The sequence below is a fragment of the Ranitomeya variabilis genome, chromosome 3 (genome assembly GCF_051348905.1).
Source record: "Ranitomeya variabilis isolate aRanVar5 chromosome 3, aRanVar5.hap1, whole genome shotgun sequence".
In the NCBI taxonomy this organism is placed as follows: Eukaryota; Metazoa; Chordata; class Amphibia; order Anura; family Dendrobatidae; genus Ranitomeya; species Ranitomeya variabilis.
The window spans coordinates 228,532,928-228,553,806 of record NC_135234.1 but is presented as its reverse complement, the minus strand read 5'-3'; the positions used below and the strand labels follow the sequence as shown (position 1 = coordinate 228,553,806).

Sequence of the window (20,879 nt, the reverse complement as noted above, 5' to 3'; positions counted from 1 at the left end):
AGATGTTATAGTAAAATAAAATATTTTATTTCAAAGGTAGAATATAAAAACAGAAGGGATAGGCGTCTGACGGTTCTGCTCCACAATGTGGCACATCCCAATGTCTATGTTCTGCTGCACGGCAGCAATAGTCACAGTCCCACAGTTGCACATCATCCACACACAGGTAATCTCGCGCGTCTTCACAACATACGGTGCAACCCCCACTCAGTAAGTCCAGTAACAGAGCCGGCTGCTTAGGACGCGTGCCCACGGTTAGCCAAGCTGCGGCCCCGCACCGCCTGGGGGTTGCTCTTCTCCAGCAGCACCTCTTCTTTTTTTTGTGGGTGTGATGGAGCGGGCAGAGGAGCCGGGAGCTTCAACTCTTCTACATCAGAGTCCGATCTTCCAGTGAAAGGACTGCAAACGGTTTCCACCAGTCCAATAACCACCCCAAAGAATGCCAGCACGCTGCCCAGCACGTACATCTTCACCATCTTCTTGTTGGGTTTCTGGCTGAGCATCTCTTTCGCAAAAGGGATCAACTCGTGCATAGTCTCCATGGTAGGCGCTAGAGGTCAAGAGGCCAACCTGCGGGCAAAAGGAGAAAGGACGATGTTACTACCAGTCAGATCCAGACTCTGGCCAGCCCCATTCACAGAGGGCTCAACCCAGCTCCATCCAGCTGATGACTCCCCCTCCCATCCCCCCCACAGATGACTCTCTGCATCCCCCCCACCCACAGATGACTCTCTGCATCCCCCCCATCCACAGATGACTCTCTGCATCCCCCCCCATCCACAGATGACTCTCTGCATCCCCCCCCATCCACAGATGACTCTCTGCATCCCCCCCCATCCACAGATGACTCTCTGCATCCCCCCCCCATCCACAGATGACTCTCTGCATCCCCCCCCCATCCACAGATGACTCTCTGCATCCCCCCCCCATCCACAGATGACTCTCTGCATCCCCCCCCATCCACAGATGACTCTCTGCATCCCCCCCCATCCACAGATGACTCTCTGCATCCCCCCCCCATCCACAGATGACTCTCTGCATCCCCCCCCCATCCACAGATGACTCTCTGCATCCCCCCCCCATCCACAGATGACTCTCTGCATCCCCCCCCCATCCACAGATGACTCTCTGCATCCCCCCCCCATCCACAGATGACTCTCTGCATCCCCCCCCCATCCACAGATGACTCTCTGCATCCCCCCCCCATCCACAGATGACTCTCTGCATCCCCCCCCCATCCACAGATGACTCTCTGCATCCCCCCCCATCCACAGATGACTCTCTGCATCCCCCCCCCATCCACAGATGACTCTCTGCATCCCCCCCCATCCACAGATGACTCTCTGCATCCCCCCCCATCCACAGATGACTCTCTGCATCCCCCCCCCCATCCACAGATGACTCTCTGCATCCCCCCCCCCATCCACAGATGACTCTCTGCATCCCCCCCCATCCACAGATGACTCTCCGTATCCCTTCTTCTACCAGGCCCCCATATAAATGACCAGGAATTATTCATCCTAATAGTCTACAACCGCCCCCCAATATGCTCCCCCATAATAGTCTACAGTCTCCATTTACACAGGTCACAGTGTATCCATCACCCCACAGCAATAATAGCCTGTGCAGACACAGAACAGCGCCCCGGGTTGTGCCCTTACCTTTCTGGATAGCAGTACAGCCTGTAGCGCTCGGCTCGGGTCGCTGACTGGTCAGGCGCAGTGCTGCGGTCTGCCTGCATGTTTCAGGTTCAGCCCTTATATTGAGATTAAGCCCGCCCACCACGTGACGTCACGCCTGGCTCAGTCAGTGGGACGGATGTGCACGTGCTGATCACGCAGTAGTCTTGGCGCTGTGGCTGAGGAGAGCGCTCGCCAGCTGAGGGCTAGTGTCTGAGGACGGGGGGCTCCTCGTGTAGTGTGCATGCACGTAGCACGCTGCCCCCCTACTCACAGCCATTATCCTAAGGGAGGGGGAGGTGGAGGGCTTCTTATTGTATCCATTGCAGGAGCTGGAGGAGGCACGTAGTAAACGTGCAGGCTCCATTGTGACAGGAACACAAGAAAACCCCCAATCACAGCTTGTTCGAGACAAGTTGTACAGACAGAAAACTCTAGAAAAACTGCACTCATATATGGCTGTGTGTATAGCTGTGCTCACAAACTATGTAGCTACAGCCTGTGAATAATTTATTTTTAGTTATTTTACTTATTTATATAGCGCCATTAATGCTACAGCGCTTTACAGACATTAGTGGCACTGTCCCCTATAATATACAAATAAATATACACATCACCAATAATACAGCAAGTATTAAGTATACAGTATGTATATAATATATACTATACAGTATATCATATATATACACATACTACACAGGTACACGCAATATACTGTATATATATCTGTGTAAACACTATACTCAATACTTGCTGTAATATTGGTGACATTTACACACATGCGATGTACTGTACAGTATATAATATACACATTTATATATACATACTGACATACTGTATACTTAATGCTTGCTGTATTATTGGTGACTATATATATATTATATTATATACACTGCTCAAAAAAAATAAAGGGAACAGTTAAACAACAGAATATAACTCAAAGTAAAGCCCCCATCACACTAAGCGAGGTCGCTAGCGAGATCGCTGCTGAGTCACAAGTTTTGTGACGCAACAGCGACCTCAGTAGCGATCTCGCTATGTGTGACACGTAGCAGCGACCAGGCCCCTGCTGTGAGATCGCTGGTCGTGTCGGAATGGCCTGGACCTTTTTTTGATCGTTGAGGTCCCGCTGACATTGCTGAATCGGTGTGTGTGACACAGATTCAGCGATGTCTTCACTGGTAACCAGGGTAAACATCGGGTTACTAAGCGCAGGGCCGCGCTTAGTAACCTGATGTTTACCCTGGTTACCATCGTAAATGTAAAAAAAAACAAACACTACATACTCACATTCCGGTGTCCGTCAGGTCCCTTGCCGTCTGCTTCCCGCACTGACTGACTGCCGGCCGTAAAGTGAAAGCACAGCACAGCGGTGACGTCACCGCTCTGCTGTTAGGGCCGGCGCTCAGTCAGTGCAGGAAGCGGACGCCGGGGGACGCGAAGGTGAGTATGTACTGTTTGTTTTTTTACATTTTACACTGGTAACCAGGGTAAACATCGGGTTACTAAGCGCGGCCCTGCGCTTAGCAACCCGATGTTTACCCTGGTTACCCGGGGACCTCGGCATCGTTGGTCGCTGGAGAGCTGTCTGTGTGACAGCACCACACAGCGACGCTGCAGCGATCGGCATCGTTGTCTGTATCGCTGCAGCGTCGCTAAGTGTGACGGGGCCTTAAATCAAACTTCTGTGAAATCAAACTGTCCACTTAGGAAGCAACACTGTTTGACAATCAATTTCACATGCTGTTCTGCAAATGGAATAGACAACAGATGGAAATTATTGGCAATTATCAGGACACACTCAATAAAAGAGTGGTTCTGCAGGTGGGGACCACAGAATAATAATCTTTTATTTTTATATAGCGCTAACATATTCCACAGCGCTTTACAGGTTGCACACATTATCATCACTGTCCCCGATGGGGCTCACAATCTAAATTCCCTATCAGTATGTCTTTGGAATGTGGGAGAAAACCCATGCAAACACGGAGAGAACATAACAAACTCTTTGCAGATGTTGTCCTTGGTGGGGTTTGAACCCAGGACTCCAGCGCTGCAATGCTAACCACTGTGCCACCGTGCTGCCCACAAACATCTCAGTACCTTATGCTCCCAGAATACTAAATAAAATTGTTAATAATTTTGCATCATATTCCCTGTGAGAGTGCGGTGAAATTTACAATTAGCTATTTACGAGACCAATCTGGTCCGTTACACCGGCACCGTTACACCGGTTACACCGGCACCCCATATCTTTGATGGAGTGCACGCTATATCTACTACCACATCTCAGTACCAACACTTTCTGGCTGATGTTTTGGTCACTTTTGAATGGTGGTTGTGCTTTCACACTCATGGTAGCATGAGACGGACTCTACAACCCACACAAGTGGCTCAGGTAGTGCAGCTCATCCGGGATGGCACATAAATGTGAGCTGTGGCAAGAAGGTTTGCTGTGTCTGTCAGCGTAGTGTCCAAAGGCTGGAGGCGCTACCAGGAGGCAGGCCAGTACACCAGGAGACATGGAGGGGGCCATAGGAGAGCAACAACCCAGCAGCAGGACCGCTACCTCAGCCTTTGTGCAAGGTCTGCACAAACTGTTAGAAAACGACTCCATGAGGATGCTCTGAGTGCCCGAAGTCCACAGATGGTTGTGCTCACAGCCCAACACCGTGCAGGACGCTTGGCATTTGCCACAGAACACCAGGATTGGTAAATTCACCACTGGCCCCTTGTGCTCTTCACAGATGAAAGCAGGTCCACACTAAGCACATGTAACAGACGTGACAGAGTCTGGAGACGCCGTGGAGAGTGATCTGCCTGCAACATCCTTCAGCATGACCGGTTTGGCAGTGGGTCAGTAATGGTGTGGGGTGGCATTTCTTTGGAGGGCCGCACAGCCCTCCATGTGCTTGCCAGAGGTAGCCTGACTGCCATTAGGTACTAGGATGAGATCCTCAGAATCCTTGTGAGATCATATGCTGGAGCTGTTGGCCCTGGGTTCCTCCTAATGCAGGACAATGCCAGACCTCATGTGGCTGGAGTGTGTCAGCAGTTCCTGCAAGATGAAGGCATTGAAGCTATGGAATGGCCGCCCGTTCCCCAGACCTGAATCTGGGACATGTCTCACACCATCCACCAACAGACTGTCCAGGAGTTGGCGGATGCGTTAGTCCAGGTCTGGGAGGAGATCCCTCAGGAGACCATCCGCCTCTTCATCAGGAGCATGACCAAGTAGTGGACAACCCCTTTGACAAGCTATCCCATACTCTTTTGCTGTCACCCACATGGATCCAACGTTCAGGGGTCTGAATCAGCACCCTAAGTAACGATCACCTTGAACAGTGGTCCATCAGCTACAGCACACATTAGATAGTGAGTTGGTCACCCTAAATATCGTAGTTACCGATAACGGTATTTCTCTGTTCCCATGACGGCACCACGGTGAGAGAGGGATCCGCCCTCAGGGACAGGAAACCCACAGGTTAAAAAGGCGGGACCTCTCCTCCACCTCAGTTTGTTTTATAGAGCCTTGACAGGACTTCAGCTGTAACTTAAGTAGTTATTTACACACACAGAAAGTCTTTCAAGTCATCGTTTATCATCATTATATTATTAAAATTTTATTTTATTTTTTTTCCTTTTCCGCACCGCGTGGCTAAGCATTAATGGCTAACTAGTAGTGTGCACACCCATATGTGAAGGGAGGGAATATACGGGTGCCGTCATGGGATCAGAGAAATACCGTTATCGGTGAGTAACTACGATATTCTCTTACTCCCATGACGGCACCACGGAGAGAATTTCATAGGATGTGAGTTTTAGGGTGGGATTACTGCCTCCAGAACCCTTCTCCCGAAGGTTAAGTCTGAAGAGGAAGATAGGTCAAGCTGGTAGTGCTTAAAGAAAGTAGAGGAAGAGGACCAAGCCACGACGTCAGGTAACTGTGGATTCCCCATCAGGGACAGGAAACCGAACTGAGGTGGAGGAGAGGTCCCGCCTTTTTAACCTGTGGGTTTCCTGTCCCTGAGGGCGGATCCCTCTCTCTCCGTGGTGCCGTCATGGGAGTAAGAGAAATGGGTGGCTAAGGCTACTTTCACAATAGCGTCGTACTCGGCCCGTCGCAGTGCGTCGGGCCGACGTACCGACGCTAGCTGTGAATGCGCCGCACAACGGGGGCAGCGGATGCATTTTTCCAGCGCATCCGCCGCCCCATTGTGAGGTGCGGGGAGGAGGGGGCGGAGTTCAGGACGCGCATGCGTGGTCAGAAATGGCGGTCCGTCGGCAGCAAAAAACGTTACATGTAACGTTTTTTGCAGCCGACGGTCCGCCACAACACGGCGCAACCGTCGCACGACGGTTGCAACGTGTGGCAAAGCATCGCAATGCGACGCTAATGCTAATCAATGGTGAAAAAACGCATCCTGCAAGCACTTTTGCAGGATGCGTTTTTTCAACCAAACGACGCATAGCGACGTGCAGTGCACGACGCTAGTGTGAAAGAGGCCTAATATTGGAATAAGGTGAATGTGTGTCTTTAATCCCACGAACAAACATTTCAGAAAGAGTAAACTATCCACAATAAATATTTAAAAATATGAATTGTTTTACTATACACAAATCTCATACATGGTCTGTTTATAAAGCACAGATATGAATAATACACACACATACAGTATATCTAATATATTAAGGCCGCTTTCACATTTGCGGTTGTGTCCGCAGCGTTTCTTCCGCAAATATCTGCATGCGTTGTGTATTCCTATCTTTAACATTATGGACGCATGCGTTTTTATATGTTCGCGTTTTGCCGCGTTTGACGACGCATGCGTCGTCTAGCCGTCTGCGTCTTGGCGCGGAAATGCAACATGTAGTAATTTTTAGAGGCGTCAATTTGCCGCCTGGAAACGCATGCGGCTGATTGCGCAAGGTTTGCGCCCAAAAAACGCATTGTAGTCTATGTAAACGCATGTGTTTTCCAGTACATGCGTTTGCTTGCGTTTGCCGACGCATGCGTCTCAATTGAGAAAAACATGTCTAGACACTGATAAGCCACCCCCCACATAGAAGGTGATAAAGGGAGGAAGTGGACATTTGCAGGTCACTAGTCAGCAGACTGCCTTGCAGACGAGACGCCCCACAGCCCCTTGGATCAGCAAACAAGCCTCAGAACTATGTGAGTATATCCTATCCAAAGCATTTCTTTTCTATAATCTGTGTCTATGTGCCCTAATTTCTGTCATTCCTTTCTTTCTGCACACATCAGAATGTCTTCTGCTTCTGATGAGGAAACGCCTGGGCCTGCACAAGGGGAACATGTCAGCGAAGTGAGTATTCACCTCCTCAGATTGGTAAGTATTCACTGTCACATCTACACATATGACAATGTATATTTTCCCTTTTTCAGACCACTTCTTCTACAGCGGAAGACACTGAGCAGGAGACTGGGCAGGAGCAGCGTAGTCACGGCCGGGCAACACGGCGGCATCGTGTAAGTATAGCTGGCTGAATGTGTATTGTATCCTCACTTTATAATTCTGGAATCTTCATTTCTTTCTACTTCTCTCTTTCTTTCCCTTTGGCTTCAGCACCAGTGTTTTTTTTTATTTCAATATTCATGCCATTCCTCTGATTCTGTTTTCTGTCTTCCGTATGTGAATGCCTCCAATATTAATGTCCTTTTTGTTGTTAGGTTCCAGAGGAGGATGAGGACCTAATTGAGAATGAACACCTCATCTCCCTGGTTCACGAGCGAGTCGCATTGTGGGACACCAGGGATCCACTGCACGCCAACAATGTGACGATCCGGAGGCTTTGGAATGAGGTGGCCGCAGCGTTGTGGGATGGCTGGGCCAATGCCCCGGCTCGGGTCCGTTCTGCATTTGGTAAGTATCGCAATGCAGTGTGATGTAGTCAATACCTTGGCCATGCTCACACAACTGTGTATGATGTCAGAAAGTCATTACTTTTTCACAGCACATACAGTTGTGTGACCATGGTCAAAAGACCATTGTCCTAACTATTATGTTTTGTTTTGCCAACAGTGTCAAAAGTGAAAACACGTTGGAGATCGATGAAGGACCGCTTCAACAAGGACCTGCGCCAAGAGAGCCGGCTTCCAAGTGGTTCTGCAGCAAGGATACGCAAATACAAGTACCACCGCATCCTTGCGTTTTTGAGACCAGTCCTTGCACGAAGAACGTAAGTATATTGGTTAAAAAAGAAAAAAAAATGGTGTATAATGCAATTTGTTGTTGGTCATTATTTCCCATCAGTATTTGTAATCCGAAACCTTGATTGATTGATAGATGCAGCAGTGGGGTACGTGTTCTTTGAATACTTTCCCTCACATAGTTCCTCTCCAGGTTTTGGCTTACCAATACTGATTTGAAATACTGATCAAATACTGAGAGTGTGATGGCAGCCTGCACAACAGATCTATACTCAGCAAGTTAGGTGTCAGAAATAATGAATTCAGGATGCCAATGGCTCCTCAATTCATTTTTCCTGACACTTTTCTTGGTGAGTATACAGGTGGCTTGTATGTCCTCTGTCGTCAATTCGTATTTCCCATCAGTATTTGTAATCCGAAACCTTGATTGATTGATAGATGCAGCAGTGGGGTACGTGTTCTTTGAATACTTTCCCTCACATAGTTCCTCTCCAGGTTTTGGCTTACCAATACCTTGTATAGAGATATGGCTTGTATTGCCTCCATCGTCTCTTCATAGTTTACATCAGTTTTTGTAATCCCCAAGGACTGGTCGATGCATGCAGAAGTATAGCATGTTGTTTTATGAAACTTTTATTCCTACTGTTGAACTCCTGGCTTGAAAATTCTGATGTAAAATTCACTACAAATAGTAGTGTGACCTTTCCCTATCTGAATGTGTATCTAACTGTTCAGTTATCTTTTTGTAAATGTTTTGTAATATTTATTTATTTTTTTTCCGCAGCACTTGGAGCTCCACTGTTGGCCCAGGTTCTGGAGCGGTCCTTCATCAGTCAGCCACGGACCCGTCCCAGCCATCCTCCAGCGCTGCAGCAAGTGGGCCTGCCACACAACCTGGAGACCAGGAAGCTGGTCCATCAGATGTTCCCCTTCCCCAGTCCTCTGCCTCTAGCCAATTTTTTATGGGCTCCTCCCGGCAGCGGCAGAGGGCCGCGGACAGGTCACTCATGCCCGAGTTTTTGCACTTGAGCTCGGTCTTCCATGAGGGACTCAAGGCGATGGGTGACCGACTGGATACTGCCATTCGTCATATGAGCACATGTATCCAGGAGGTAACCACAGCCCTTGCCCAAGTGAAAGCCGACCTCCAGAGGCCAGCACATCATTTTTTTAATCAGATAGAACAGGGCATGTCGGAACACCTTAGTCCTGAGCTCCAGATTACTATTATGCAGGCCTGCAATGCTGCTTACGTGCAGGCTATGCAGCAGAGTCGGTATTTTCAGCAGACAGTGGGGGCATTTCCAACAGTGCCCACACTGTCACGCTTTACATCAATGCCGACATCTGCTGCATACCACTGCACGGCCACCTCCATTCCAAACACTTCCGGACTGTATTATAGCACCACCACCATGCCCAGTGCAGTGGGTCAGCCCACCGCCACCACCATGACAACTGCTGCTCCTGCTTGGGCCTCCTCCACTGCCACCAGCATGCTGCCGCCGCCGGACCCTGCCCTGGTGTTTCCTGGCACCACCACTACCAGACTGCCGTTGCCGGACCCTGCCCTGGCGTTCTCTGGCACCACCACTACCAGACTGCCATTGCCGGACACTGCCCTGGCGTTCTCTGGCACCACCACTACCAGACTGCCATTGCCGGACCCTGCCCTGGCGTTTCCTGGCACCACCACCACCAGACTGCCGTTGACGGACCCTGCCCTGGCGTTTCCTGGCACCACCAGACTGCCGTTGACGGACCCTGCCCTGGCGTTTCCTGGCACCACCACCACCAGACTGCCGTTGACGGACCCTGCCCTGGCGTTCCCTGCCACCACGACAACGTGCCCGCGCAAAACAAGAAAGGGGAAAGGCAAAAAAAAACAAAAAACCATAGCTATCCCTCCCCCCTCACCTCCCAATGTGTCTGTAATGTCTGGTTTGTCTCACCCTTCCAGTGTGTCTCAACCCTCTCATGTGTCTAGCCCTATCCCTGAATATCCTGACCCCAGTAGTTTCATAGCGCCTTCTCCTGCCACCCCTATGTCGGCTACAGTAATAAGCCAGACCTCACTACTCAACACCCCACAATATCGGCACTCAACCCCAAGCAGGCGCAGTTAATTTTTTGGTTTGTGTGTGTTTAATAAACCTGTGTTTTTTGCCCCAATAAGGTTTGGTTAATTGTGTATTTCGCCACCGTCACCACACAGCCTACGCCAATAACAAATTATGCGTCAAACACATTTTTGGGGGCCACCTCCAACCTCCAGTACCTACTTAGCAGAACACTGAAGCTTGGTGTGTTTGGTTGAGAGATATGAGGTTGCCCCCAAAAATAACACTTGTATTTTCTCCAAAAACAGTTCTTTCTGTTTACTCCGTGACTTTTGGTCGCACACAGAAGACAAAATGGTGGTAATACACAGCACAACTATACTCAACAGGTCCTTTCTTATCCGAAACATTATTTATGACCCCTGACCTGCTGATTTTAGAAATGCATTGTATTACCTCCATTTTATCTTATTGGTACATATACATATATTTCACACAAAGTGAAGGAACAATGTACATGGCATATCTATACTCACCCGGACAAGTGTCAGGAAAAATGAATTCAAGAGCAAATAGCATCATGAATTCATTAGTTCAGACACGTGACTTGATGACTATAGATCTCTGGTGTAGGCTGCCATCACACTGTCAGTATTCGCTCTGTATTTTACAGCACTATTTGTAAGCCAAAACCTGGAGTGGAACTATGTGAGGAAAAGTACATTAAACAGATATGCACCACTAAAAGCATTTAAATACCGCTCCTGGTTTAGGCTTACAAATACTGATGTTAAGTACTGGACAAATACTGCGACAATAACGGACATCGTCTATACAGTCTGCGGCAAAAAGCTAATGGTGAACCAAGACAGGACTCACGTCAACAACCTAAGCCCAAAAACCCAAAGTGGTTTGTTAAGGAAATAGATAGGAGACATGGTGAAGAAAGTAAAACACAATTATTTTATTTGAAAAAACATTAACATTCCAAACATAAATTTGCAGACCCGAAACCAGCAGTACATTTTACACCATATTGTCCTGCCATGGCACACGTCCAATGTCAGAATCAAAAAACGCTGCAAATTGGTCCCGCATGTGGCCTACTTCAACTGTTGACCGCAGCGGATGATGACGGTAATCAGGCAAAGGGTTGGCAACAGGTTCATCAAGTTCTATGGTGGGTCGCTCCTTAGCCAGAATGAAATTGTGGAGAACCACACAGGCTTTAACTACCTCATCCACTGTCTCCATTTTTAGATTTATTGCAGTTGCTAGAATGCGCCATTTGGACACCATAATCCCAAAGGCACACTCTACTGTTCTGCGTGCCCTGGTTAGTCTGTAGTTGTAGATCCGTTTTGTGCGGTTCAAGTCCCGACTTGAATAGGGCTTCAGGAGATTTTCACTCATCTGAAAGGCCTCATCCCCAACCATTACAAATGGCAGCGGTGGGCCTTGAGTGTAGGGGAGTGGTCGTGGCTGTGGGAAATTAAAATTTTTGCCATAAACACGTCGGCCCATATCAGAGGTTTTAAAAGTCTGTGAATCGTTGCCACGGCCAAAAGCACCAATGTCCACAGCAATGAAGCGACAGTCCGCATCGGCTATTGCCATAAGAACTACAGAAAAATATTTTTTGTAGTTGAAGAACTGTGATCCCGTTCTGGCTGGTTTGGTAATCCGGATGTGCTTCCCATCCACCGCACCCAAACAGTTGGGAAAATCACAAACAGTCCAAAATTTGTCAGCAATTTCTTTCCACATGTCCTCCGTGGGTATGGGTATAAATTCCTCACGGAGAATGGTCCATAAAGCCCGGCAGGTTTCAAAAACAATTCCGGACAGCGTGGAAATCCCAAGGCGGTACTGGAAATGAAGGGATGACAAGCTCTCTCCAGTTGCAAGAAATCTGTAGTAAGAATAAATAATTTACAAAATAGGCAAAAAAACATCAGACCTGCAAAAAATTTTGGTTAGCTTTTGTTTAGAATTATTACGTACCTTAAGGTAACCAGGAGACGTTCCGCTGGTGGAATGGCTCTACGGAGCTGTGTGTCCTGTCTCCGGATGGCTCCTTGGACACGATCAAGCAAATCCCGGAAAGAGTCTTGTGACATCCTGGTATATTCTGGGAATTTTTCTGGGTTCTCATTGAGCTCGCCATACAGGGTGTGATATGCACCACGGCTCTCCCGCAGTTCTACAATGGGGTGTTGCCAAAACCGCCTACGCCTTGTCCTTCTCTGTCTTTCCCGGTTTCGGTGTTGCTCCCAAGCAAACGCACATGCCAGAAAAATCTTGATGCTCAGATCCAGTTTAAAGTAATAGCTATCCATGTGAAGATCCATCTTCTCACAGGACACAGGAGCAAAATCTGAAGATTTCAGCTGTCCTAGGGTCTATATATAGATTTCACATAATACACGCCCTCTGTAGTCCCATTGGCTGGTTCTTGCATCTAGAATTTTTCTCTGGTGAAATTTTGCGCCATGCGCACAAAAAACGCAAACGCATAGAAAACGCAAGCAAAAGCATGTAAACGCTGCGTTTTAATGACGCATGCGGTAACCGTAAGCGTTTTAAAAACGCTGCGTTTACACGCGTTTTCATGCGTTTTTCGTGTCCTTGCGTTTGCGGATTAAACGCTGCAGATTCAAACGGTAATGTGAAAGTAGCCTTAGCTGAGAGAGTGTGTGTGTGTGTGTGTGTGTGTGTGTGTGTGTGTGTGTGTGTGTCTGGGATTGGCATCTGCACCGTCGCAGCTACAGCCACAAAATTTTGCACAGTCACGTCTGGACCCCGAGAGTGTCATAGGCTATGTTGTGAGGCGAAATTTTAACCCCGCGCTTTCCAATTCACCAAACAATTTTGCCCCTATCTACATAATGGGGAAAAAGTGAAAGGAAAAGTGTTGGAGGCAAATTGACAGCTGCCAGATGTGAACAAGGGGGACTTAAAGAATGAGAGCGATGGCGCCAAAGAGTATATACCGTACAGTTGGTAAGGTGGGGCCCCGACATGGGATACTCACCACATACGGGGATATGAACACATACACAAAATGCGCCACACACTACTATGTGCTTGAACACATATACCACCCACAGCACACATTTCACCACACATACACCAACCTCGCCACATAAAAGTCGAAACACAAAAGTCACCGCTCAAAACTCGCCACGCGCAAAATTCGCCACATGCAAAACTCGTCACATGCAAAACTAGGCTCACGCAAAACTCGCCACACGTGCAAAACTCGCCTCATGGAAAACTCGCCACACGCGGAAAAATTGCCACATGCACAAAAGTTGAAATACATGCAAAAGTTGCCTCACACAAAACTTGCACATACTCAAAACGCACCACACATAAAACTCGCTACGCGCCAAACTCGCCATGCCCAAAACTTGCTGCACACAACTTGCTACACTAACCTGTCACATGCAACTCAACACACAAAAAGTTGCTACACGCACGTCGCCACACAAAACTCATCTCACAAAAGTCGCTAAATGCATGTCGCCACACGCAACTCAACACACACAACTTGACACATGAAACGCGCCCTAAAACACACACAAGTCTGGTATTATCCTTCAAAAATAAAAATCTGATTAATAAGCAGACAAACTACAAGAGCAACAAATGTGCCATATAGGAAATACGGCAGCTGTCAGTCACATGACCTGTCTATTATGTGTATGTGTGAGCTAATATATACTGCCAGGAGGGAGGGCTTCCTGTTGGCTGGGGATTTATCAGGCTGCCAATTTAGCTTACAAATACTGAGGTAAAAATACTGACCAAATAACGTGTGAACGAAGTCTAATACAGCAGGAGATGACATACAGGTACATACTATATACAGGGGAGATGACACACAGGTATATACTATATACAGGAGCAGATGACACACAGGTATATACTATATACAGGAGGAGATGACTTACAGGTATACACTATATACAGGAGGAGATGACATACAGGTATGTACTATATATAGGAGGAGATGACATACAGGTATATACTATATACAGGAGGAGATGACTTACAGGTATATACTATATATAGGAGGAGATGACATACAGGTATATACTATATACTGGAGGAGATGACACACATATATACTATATACAGGAGGAGATGACATACAGGTATATACTATATAAAAGAGGAGATGGCACAGGTATATAGAGATGACATACAGCAGGTATATACTATATACAGGGGAGATGACATACAGGTATATACTATATACAGGAGATGATATACAGGTATATACTATATTTAGAAGATGACATACAGGTATATACTATATACAGGAGGAGATGACACATAGGTATATACAATATACAGGAGGAGATGACATACAGCAGGTATATACTATTTACAGGGGAGATGACATACAGGTATATACTATATACAGGGGAGATGACATACAGGTATATACTATATACAGGAGATGATATACAGGTATATACTATATTTAGAAGATGACATACAGGTATATACTATATACAGGAGGAGATGACACATAGGTATATACAATATACAGGAGGAGATGACATACAGCAGGTATATACTATTTACAGGGGAGATGACATACAGGTATATACTATATACAGGGGAGATGACATACAGGTGTATACTATATACAGGAGATGACATACAGGTGTATACTATATATAAGGGAGTTGACAAACGTATGTATTGAGGGGAAAATGAGAGGTGTGAGGTGAAAATGAGAGGTGTGAGGTGAAAATGAAAAGGTGTGAGTGCAAAATGAGAGGAGTGAAGGAAAATAGTGGAGTAATCAGAAAATGGCAGATGTGGGGTCGAAATGACAAGTGTTAGGGGGGAATGAGAGGATTGAGGGGGGAATGAGAGGAGTGAGGGGGAAAATAAGAGGAGTGAGGGGGAAAATGAGAGGTGTGAGGGAGAAAATAAGAGATGTGAGGGGGAAAATGAGAGGCATGATGGGAAAATAAGAAGTGAGGTGCTATAACTAACCACAGATATTTACTATGCCCAGGCAACGCCGGGCTCTTCAGCTAGTATTATATATATCTCACACCTCACATGTAAAGCGCCATGGAATAAATGTTGCTATAATAAATAATGATGATAATAACATACACATGTGCACGGTATAGCCTATACATGTTCATGCACTGGACTCTGTGGGGTGTCACCCTAGCATCCCCCACACTGCCAGTGTTTGTTATGATTTTGTTCCTCCACATCTGGTGTCATTGTGACGTCAGTGGTAGTGTGCTGTCAGGCCTCATGGTATGCGTGCTGGGAACGCTTGCTGTCAATGAATCATCCAGCTTTAGCAAGCCTGTCCTCGCTGAGCCACTCTGCGTTACCTTTCACCTACTTAGGATCTGCACTATAAAAATAGGTTTTCTATCTAAATATTCCTGGGGAGATCTGGAAGATTAAAATATAACATTATGTTGTAGTTATGTTAGACTTTTCATATGTGTTACAAAAATAAAGAAAAAAGAAAATAAGAATAAATAAAAAATGGCCTCCTCCAGTGCTCAGTACCTTATTAATCCATCCTGGTTTCCTTTCACTTCCCTAGTTTACATGAGGCATGGCTTGGCACACGAAGAGGTAGGATATTAGCGATAGGGAACATCCATATTTAGGTACTCCTGTGGTTGGATGGCATTTTCACTTTTTGATTAAAAATGTTGACCAAGTACCTTCCATATTTAACGGTTACTACAATATTGGAGTTCATATATTCATAAGACCTCATTCACACGTGAGTATTTTTCCATCAGTGTTTCAGCAGGGTTTGTATGCCAAAACCAGAAATGTCTCCAAAACACAGAATAGGTGTCAATCTTTCAATTATAGTTTCTCTCTGTAAGTTCTACTCCTGGCCATACAAACACTGATGGGAATGTATTGGTGTGTGAATGAGGCCTTAATTGCAATGTGTTGGCACATTGTGTATATATTTGTTAGCATATCTGTTGTCATTGTATTTACATTGCGCATTATAAGAGAAGATCATTTGATCACAATTCTCATTTTGATATTAGTAATAGATAGCTTTGATAAAGTCAGAAATTGTATTAATCATCATTTCATTATCTCTAAGCCTGCATGATTGACTTGAACAAAAAGGATAAGACACTGCGTCGAATATCATGCTGCATTGTTGATCACTGCGTATCATAGTCCAGGTGTGACTAGCTAGTTGGCATTCACAAGGCATGAAAACACTCCTGTCCTGGGCACATGTCCACATCCACTTGAGCAACATTACACATTCAGGTTGTGCCGAAAAATCTGCAGTAGAAACGTTTTATTAGTTTATAAATGTGTACACTAGTGATGAGCGAACGTGCTTGGATAACAGTGTTATCCGAGCGTCTTTAGCGTGCTCAAAAAGTATGTTTGAGTCCCAGCAGCTGCATGTCTCACGGCTGTTCGACTGCCACAGCACTTTCAGAGATTGCCTAACAAACAGGCAATACCTGCATGTGTTGCAGCTGTCGAACAGCCGGGAGACATGCAGCTGCGGGGACTCGAACATACTTTTTGAGCATGCCAAAGACGCTCGGATAACACTGTATCCAAGCACATTCGCTCATCACTAGTGTATACTAAAAACAGTAGTAATCAATAACATCAACACTATGATGCCTGCCATAATTATCAATAATTCTTGTACTCACAACATGGCTATGCCCATCAAATAATAGCAGTCACATAGAAGTTAATGCTCAACGGTGCCGAAACAAAAGTGCAGAGCCCATCTGAGTGTGCCAGACACCAAGATCCTGATGTCTAAGAGTATGTGCACACGTCAGGATTTCTTGCAGAAATTTCCTGAAGAAAACCGGAAATTTTCTGCAAGAAATCCGCATTTTTTTTTTGCGTTTTTTCCCCGTTTTTTTTCACGTTTTTTTTAGCATTTTGCAAGCGAAATTAGCTTGCAGAATGCTAAAATTTTCCAAGCGATCTGTAGCATCGCTTGGAAAACTGACTGACAGGTTGGTCACACTTGTCAAACATAGTGTTTGACAAGTGTGACCAACTTTTTACTATAGATGCTGCCTATGCCGCATCAATAGTAAAAGATAGAATGTTTAAAAATAATAAAAATAATTAAAAAAATGGTTATACTCACCTGCAGACAGCCGATCTCCTCAGCGGCGTCCGTTCCTATAGATGGTGTGTGTGTGCAGGACCTTCGATGACGTCGCGGTCACGTGAGCGGTCACATGAGCGGTCACGCGACCAATCACAAGACCGCGACGTCATCGCAGGTCCTTCACACACACCATCTATAGGAACGGAAGCGGCAGCATGCACCGCTGAGACTCCGGGGCAATCAGAGGGTGAGTACGGTATATCACTATTTTTTATTTTAATTCTTTTTTTTTTACCAATTATATGGTGCCCAGTCCGTGGAGGAGAGTCTCCTCTCCTCCACCCTGGGTACCAACCGCACATGATCTGCTTACTTCCCGCATGGTGGGCACAGCCCCATGCGGGAAGTAAGCAAAACTGTCATGGTTCCCAATGGCAGGGGAACGTCAGGACACATAAATAACGGACGAGCTCTTGGGTGATGGAATCTCGAGCTGACCGTGAGCTAAACCTACCACACAACTAATAGTGGCCGGGGGGCGTGCCTAAGTTTTATCCCTAGACGTCTCTCGCCAGCCGGAGGACTAACTAACCCTAGTAGAGGAAAAAACAGACCTGGCTTACCTCTAGGGAAATTCCCCCGAAAAGGAGACAGAAGCCCCCCACATATATTGACGGTGAGTTCAGAGGAAAAGACATACGCAGTATGAAGGTAGGTTCAGCAAAGCGAGGTCCGCTTACTAGATAGTAGAAAGATACAAAAGGGAACTGCACGGTCAGCTGAAAACCCTTTTAAAATACCATCCTGAAATTACTTTAAAACTCATGTGTCAACTCATGACACCGGAGTGGTAATTTCAGCCCACAAGAGCTTCCAGCTACAGAGAATGATATAACTGTAAACTGGAACAAAAATGCAAACAAACTTAGGACTAAGAGTCCAACTTAGCTGATCAGTAGTCTAGGAGCAGGAACATGCAACAGAAAGGCTCTGGTTACATTGATGGCCGGCAAGGCAATGACTGAAGAGCAGGAATAAATAGGAACTCCCCACTACTGATGAAAACAGGTGAACTGAGAAAGAAAACACACCCGAGTCACCAGTACCACTAGCCACCACCAGAAGGAGCCCAAAAGCAGATTCACAACACAAATCAATGCATTCCTAGGTGTGCGGAATCCCTGCAATTCCGCAAATTTAATGAACATGTTGCTTTTTTTTTCCACGATGCGATTTTTTCGCGGAAAAAAATGCAACATTTGCACAAGAAATGTGGAATACACTGTAAATAATAGGAGGCACATGTAAGCATTTTTTTCGCGTTTTTATAGCGAAAAACGCGAAAAAAACGTGAAAAATACTGAACGTGTGCACATGGCCTAAGGGAATGTGCAGATGATCAATAAACGCTTCGGGTTGGACGCTGTGTACTTGTACAGCGTCCAACCCACAGCGTTGTGACGTTATAACAGTGGATGGGATTTTAAGAAATCCCATGTCCATTGTGAGTACTCACCCGTGGAGTCGGACATGCAACACGTCTCTCCAGACTGCAGCATGTCTATTCATCTTGCGGAGACGCAAGAAAAAAACCAGATACCACACACACTGGAAACAAGGATGTCTGAATAAGGCCTTATATGTAGCCGTATGGGGGTCATTTTCCACAATCATTCAGTGTAAACCCAACCTAAACCCAGTGGTAATGGTGCCTGTATACATAACTGCTTTTGGAGAGTAATAATGGGAGGGCAGAATATCAGGTCAGAGTTAGTTAATCTTTTCTGTACACTGTTTTTTTTTTTCATTGTTCTGTACTGGTTGAACCTGGAATAAGGTACATACAGTACTCTAACTCAACACCCCCTCCCCCACTGCTGCATGCTAACCAAAGCGCACCCAGCACAAGTACCCATGATACTGGCTGGCATCTATTGCCCTGTTAGTTCAAGAAAACATCACGTCTGGAAAAGTGGAATAAGAAGAAACCCTTCCTGGCAGCCTTCCTCCGTATGACTTGTGCCTCGTGTCCACTTTGATGGAATCTGAAAGCAATTCTGATTGACTCAATCCCATCTCTAGTGTTGCATCAGCAGCTGCTGTGGAGCATTGCATCAGACAGCACTGAACCCAGTCACCCCTGCTAGTAGTAAGAGCAGGAACGTGCTGCCTCGCCACACCGCCCCAGGCTGGCTTCTTTCTGCAGGGGCTCTTAGCTGGACATTTACATTCTCTAAATAGAAATCTTGGTGTCTTTCACAATATAGTTCATTTGATTTTTGATCTATTACATTCAAATAACTGAGAAACTAGAGATGATTTTTTTTATTAGACTTGTGCGCAAGTCTGATAAAATCCTTTCCTCCCAAGCGCTAGTCAGATGGCCTAGAAAGCTAGAATATGGAGAACTTCATGACGTCATCACACTGGAGATTTGCTGTAGTTTAGTGGTGTTTTCAGAATTCATAGTAAGGAAATGAGCTGGTTATTGGGGATTTATTCTCCACTGAAATATTGGTTGTAAAGAGTCAACAATGCATGTTGTTACATTTTTTCACCTTTCCTACTCCCTTGCAAACCACTTTGCATAGGGATTTGGATGTTTCACCCCTGGGTACATTTACTTCACCTGTGGGAAGTTATACCATCCAGCTGCCATACCATCACCCCAGAGGACCCCTTTAAGCAGTGTCGGTCCCTACTGACCAAATACCACAGGTGGCGTCACGAATAAACTTTATTCTTAAACTCCCTTTACTTGGGCACTCAGGGCCACGGACCGGGTCGCAGCCACCATGACGTCCCTTTCAAGTACCGGACCCGGTACCGAGTACCCCACTGCCCTGGTGGGCGACTCAACTTGGCATCACGAACAGGGTGTACCCTGGGGCGAACTGCTGGGGGCAAACTGCTGGGGGCGAACCATCCTATAACCCTCTGCATAACCCCCTGTGAGTATGGCATAAGGGAAGATGAGATCTGTGCAGTCATGCTTACAAGGGGAACCTGTCACCACCTTTTCATGTCTGAACTAAGACTAGCACCTTAATCAGCGCCTGTGCTGCATTTCATAAAGTGCTAGATAACTCACTGACTCTTACTGTACACCCCCTCAAAAACCTTTTGAAACTCTCCAGCACTCTATGTATATCCTGCTGGTCCAATAGGTGTCCTTGCTGAGTCGTCTATCCCTCCTCCTTTGTCATAGCACATGCTAAGACAACGCCGACTTGCGCCTGCACGCTTTATTCTGCCCTACTGCGATCAGAGTTTAAAACATAAGTTCGCATGCTCCCAACAGCAAGCAGAGCCTAAAACATAAGTGCGCATACACCCTACTGCGGGCAGAGTCTTAAACATAAGAGCGCATGCGCCCCTAAGTCTTTTGGTCTGCTCACAGTATGGCAGAGCAAAGTGCGTAGGCGCAAGCTGGCGATGTCCCTGCGCTGGCATGAGACTTCGCCCGGCTATGTGGATAATGCAGAAGGTGTCATCCACATCATTCAAAGCAGGACGATGGCGATCGGAAGCTGAGGGGAGGGATAGAAGCATCAGCAAGGACGCCTATCTGACTGGACCAGCAGGATTTACATAGTGCAGGGGAGAGTTTCAAAGTTTTTTGGGGGGCACACAAGTGGAATAAGGGGGTTATATATCCCTTTATGGAATGCAGCATAGACGCTGATTAAGGTGCGAGTTTTAGTTCAGACGTGAAAAAACTGGGGTGGCAGGTTGCTAAAGAAAAGTGTTAGTAAATGCATTGTTATAGTACTAACTAATTTTGTACTAAGGTGTCCAATGGGAAACTCAAAGAAATACTGAGGGGCCGATTCATCATGACTGTT

At 46.4% G+C, this 20,879-nt stretch overlaps 2 protein-coding genes and 1 long non-coding RNA gene across 4 annotated transcripts; 2 read left to right on the top strand and 1 right to left on the bottom strand.

Moving 5' to 3' along the window:
- Nucleotides 1–5: 5 nt before the first annotated feature.
- On the bottom strand, nt 6–1,733 carry LOC143818099 (uncharacterized). The gene is made up of 2 exons (XR_013224309.1): nt 1,662–1,733; nt 6–570 (listed from the first exon to the last, which is right to left on the bottom strand). It is a non-coding gene; the product is annotated as an uncharacterized LOC143818099 (long non-coding RNA).
- A 4,946-nt stretch (nt 1,734–6,679) lies between these two features.
- Nucleotides 6,680–7,587, top strand: LOC143818098 (uncharacterized). 2 transcript variants are annotated; one of them, XM_077299521.1, is made up of 4 exons: nt 6,680–6,855; nt 6,946–7,006; nt 7,087–7,170; nt 7,372–7,587. In XM_077299521.1, exons 2-4 carry the CDS (start codon nt 6,947–6,949, stop codon nt 7,585–7,587), a joined length of 360 nt encoding a protein of 119 aa, XP_077155636.1. In that variant the 5' UTR covers nt 6,680–6,855; nt 6,946. The 2 variants fall into 2 exon arrangements, with proteins under 2 accessions (XP_077155636.1, XP_077155635.1); XM_077299520.1 differs by having other exon boundaries at nt 6,680–7,006.
- A 165-nt stretch (nt 7,588–7,752) lies between these two features.
- On the top strand, nt 7,753–20,568 carry LOC143817664 (uncharacterized). The gene is made up of 3 exons (XM_077299156.1): nt 7,753–7,880; nt 8,636–9,486; nt 20,435–20,568. Exons 1-3 carry the CDS (start codon nt 7,753–7,755, stop codon nt 20,566–20,568), a joined length of 1,113 nt encoding a protein of 370 aa, XP_077155271.1.
- Nucleotides 20,569–20,879: the final 311 nt, after the last annotated feature.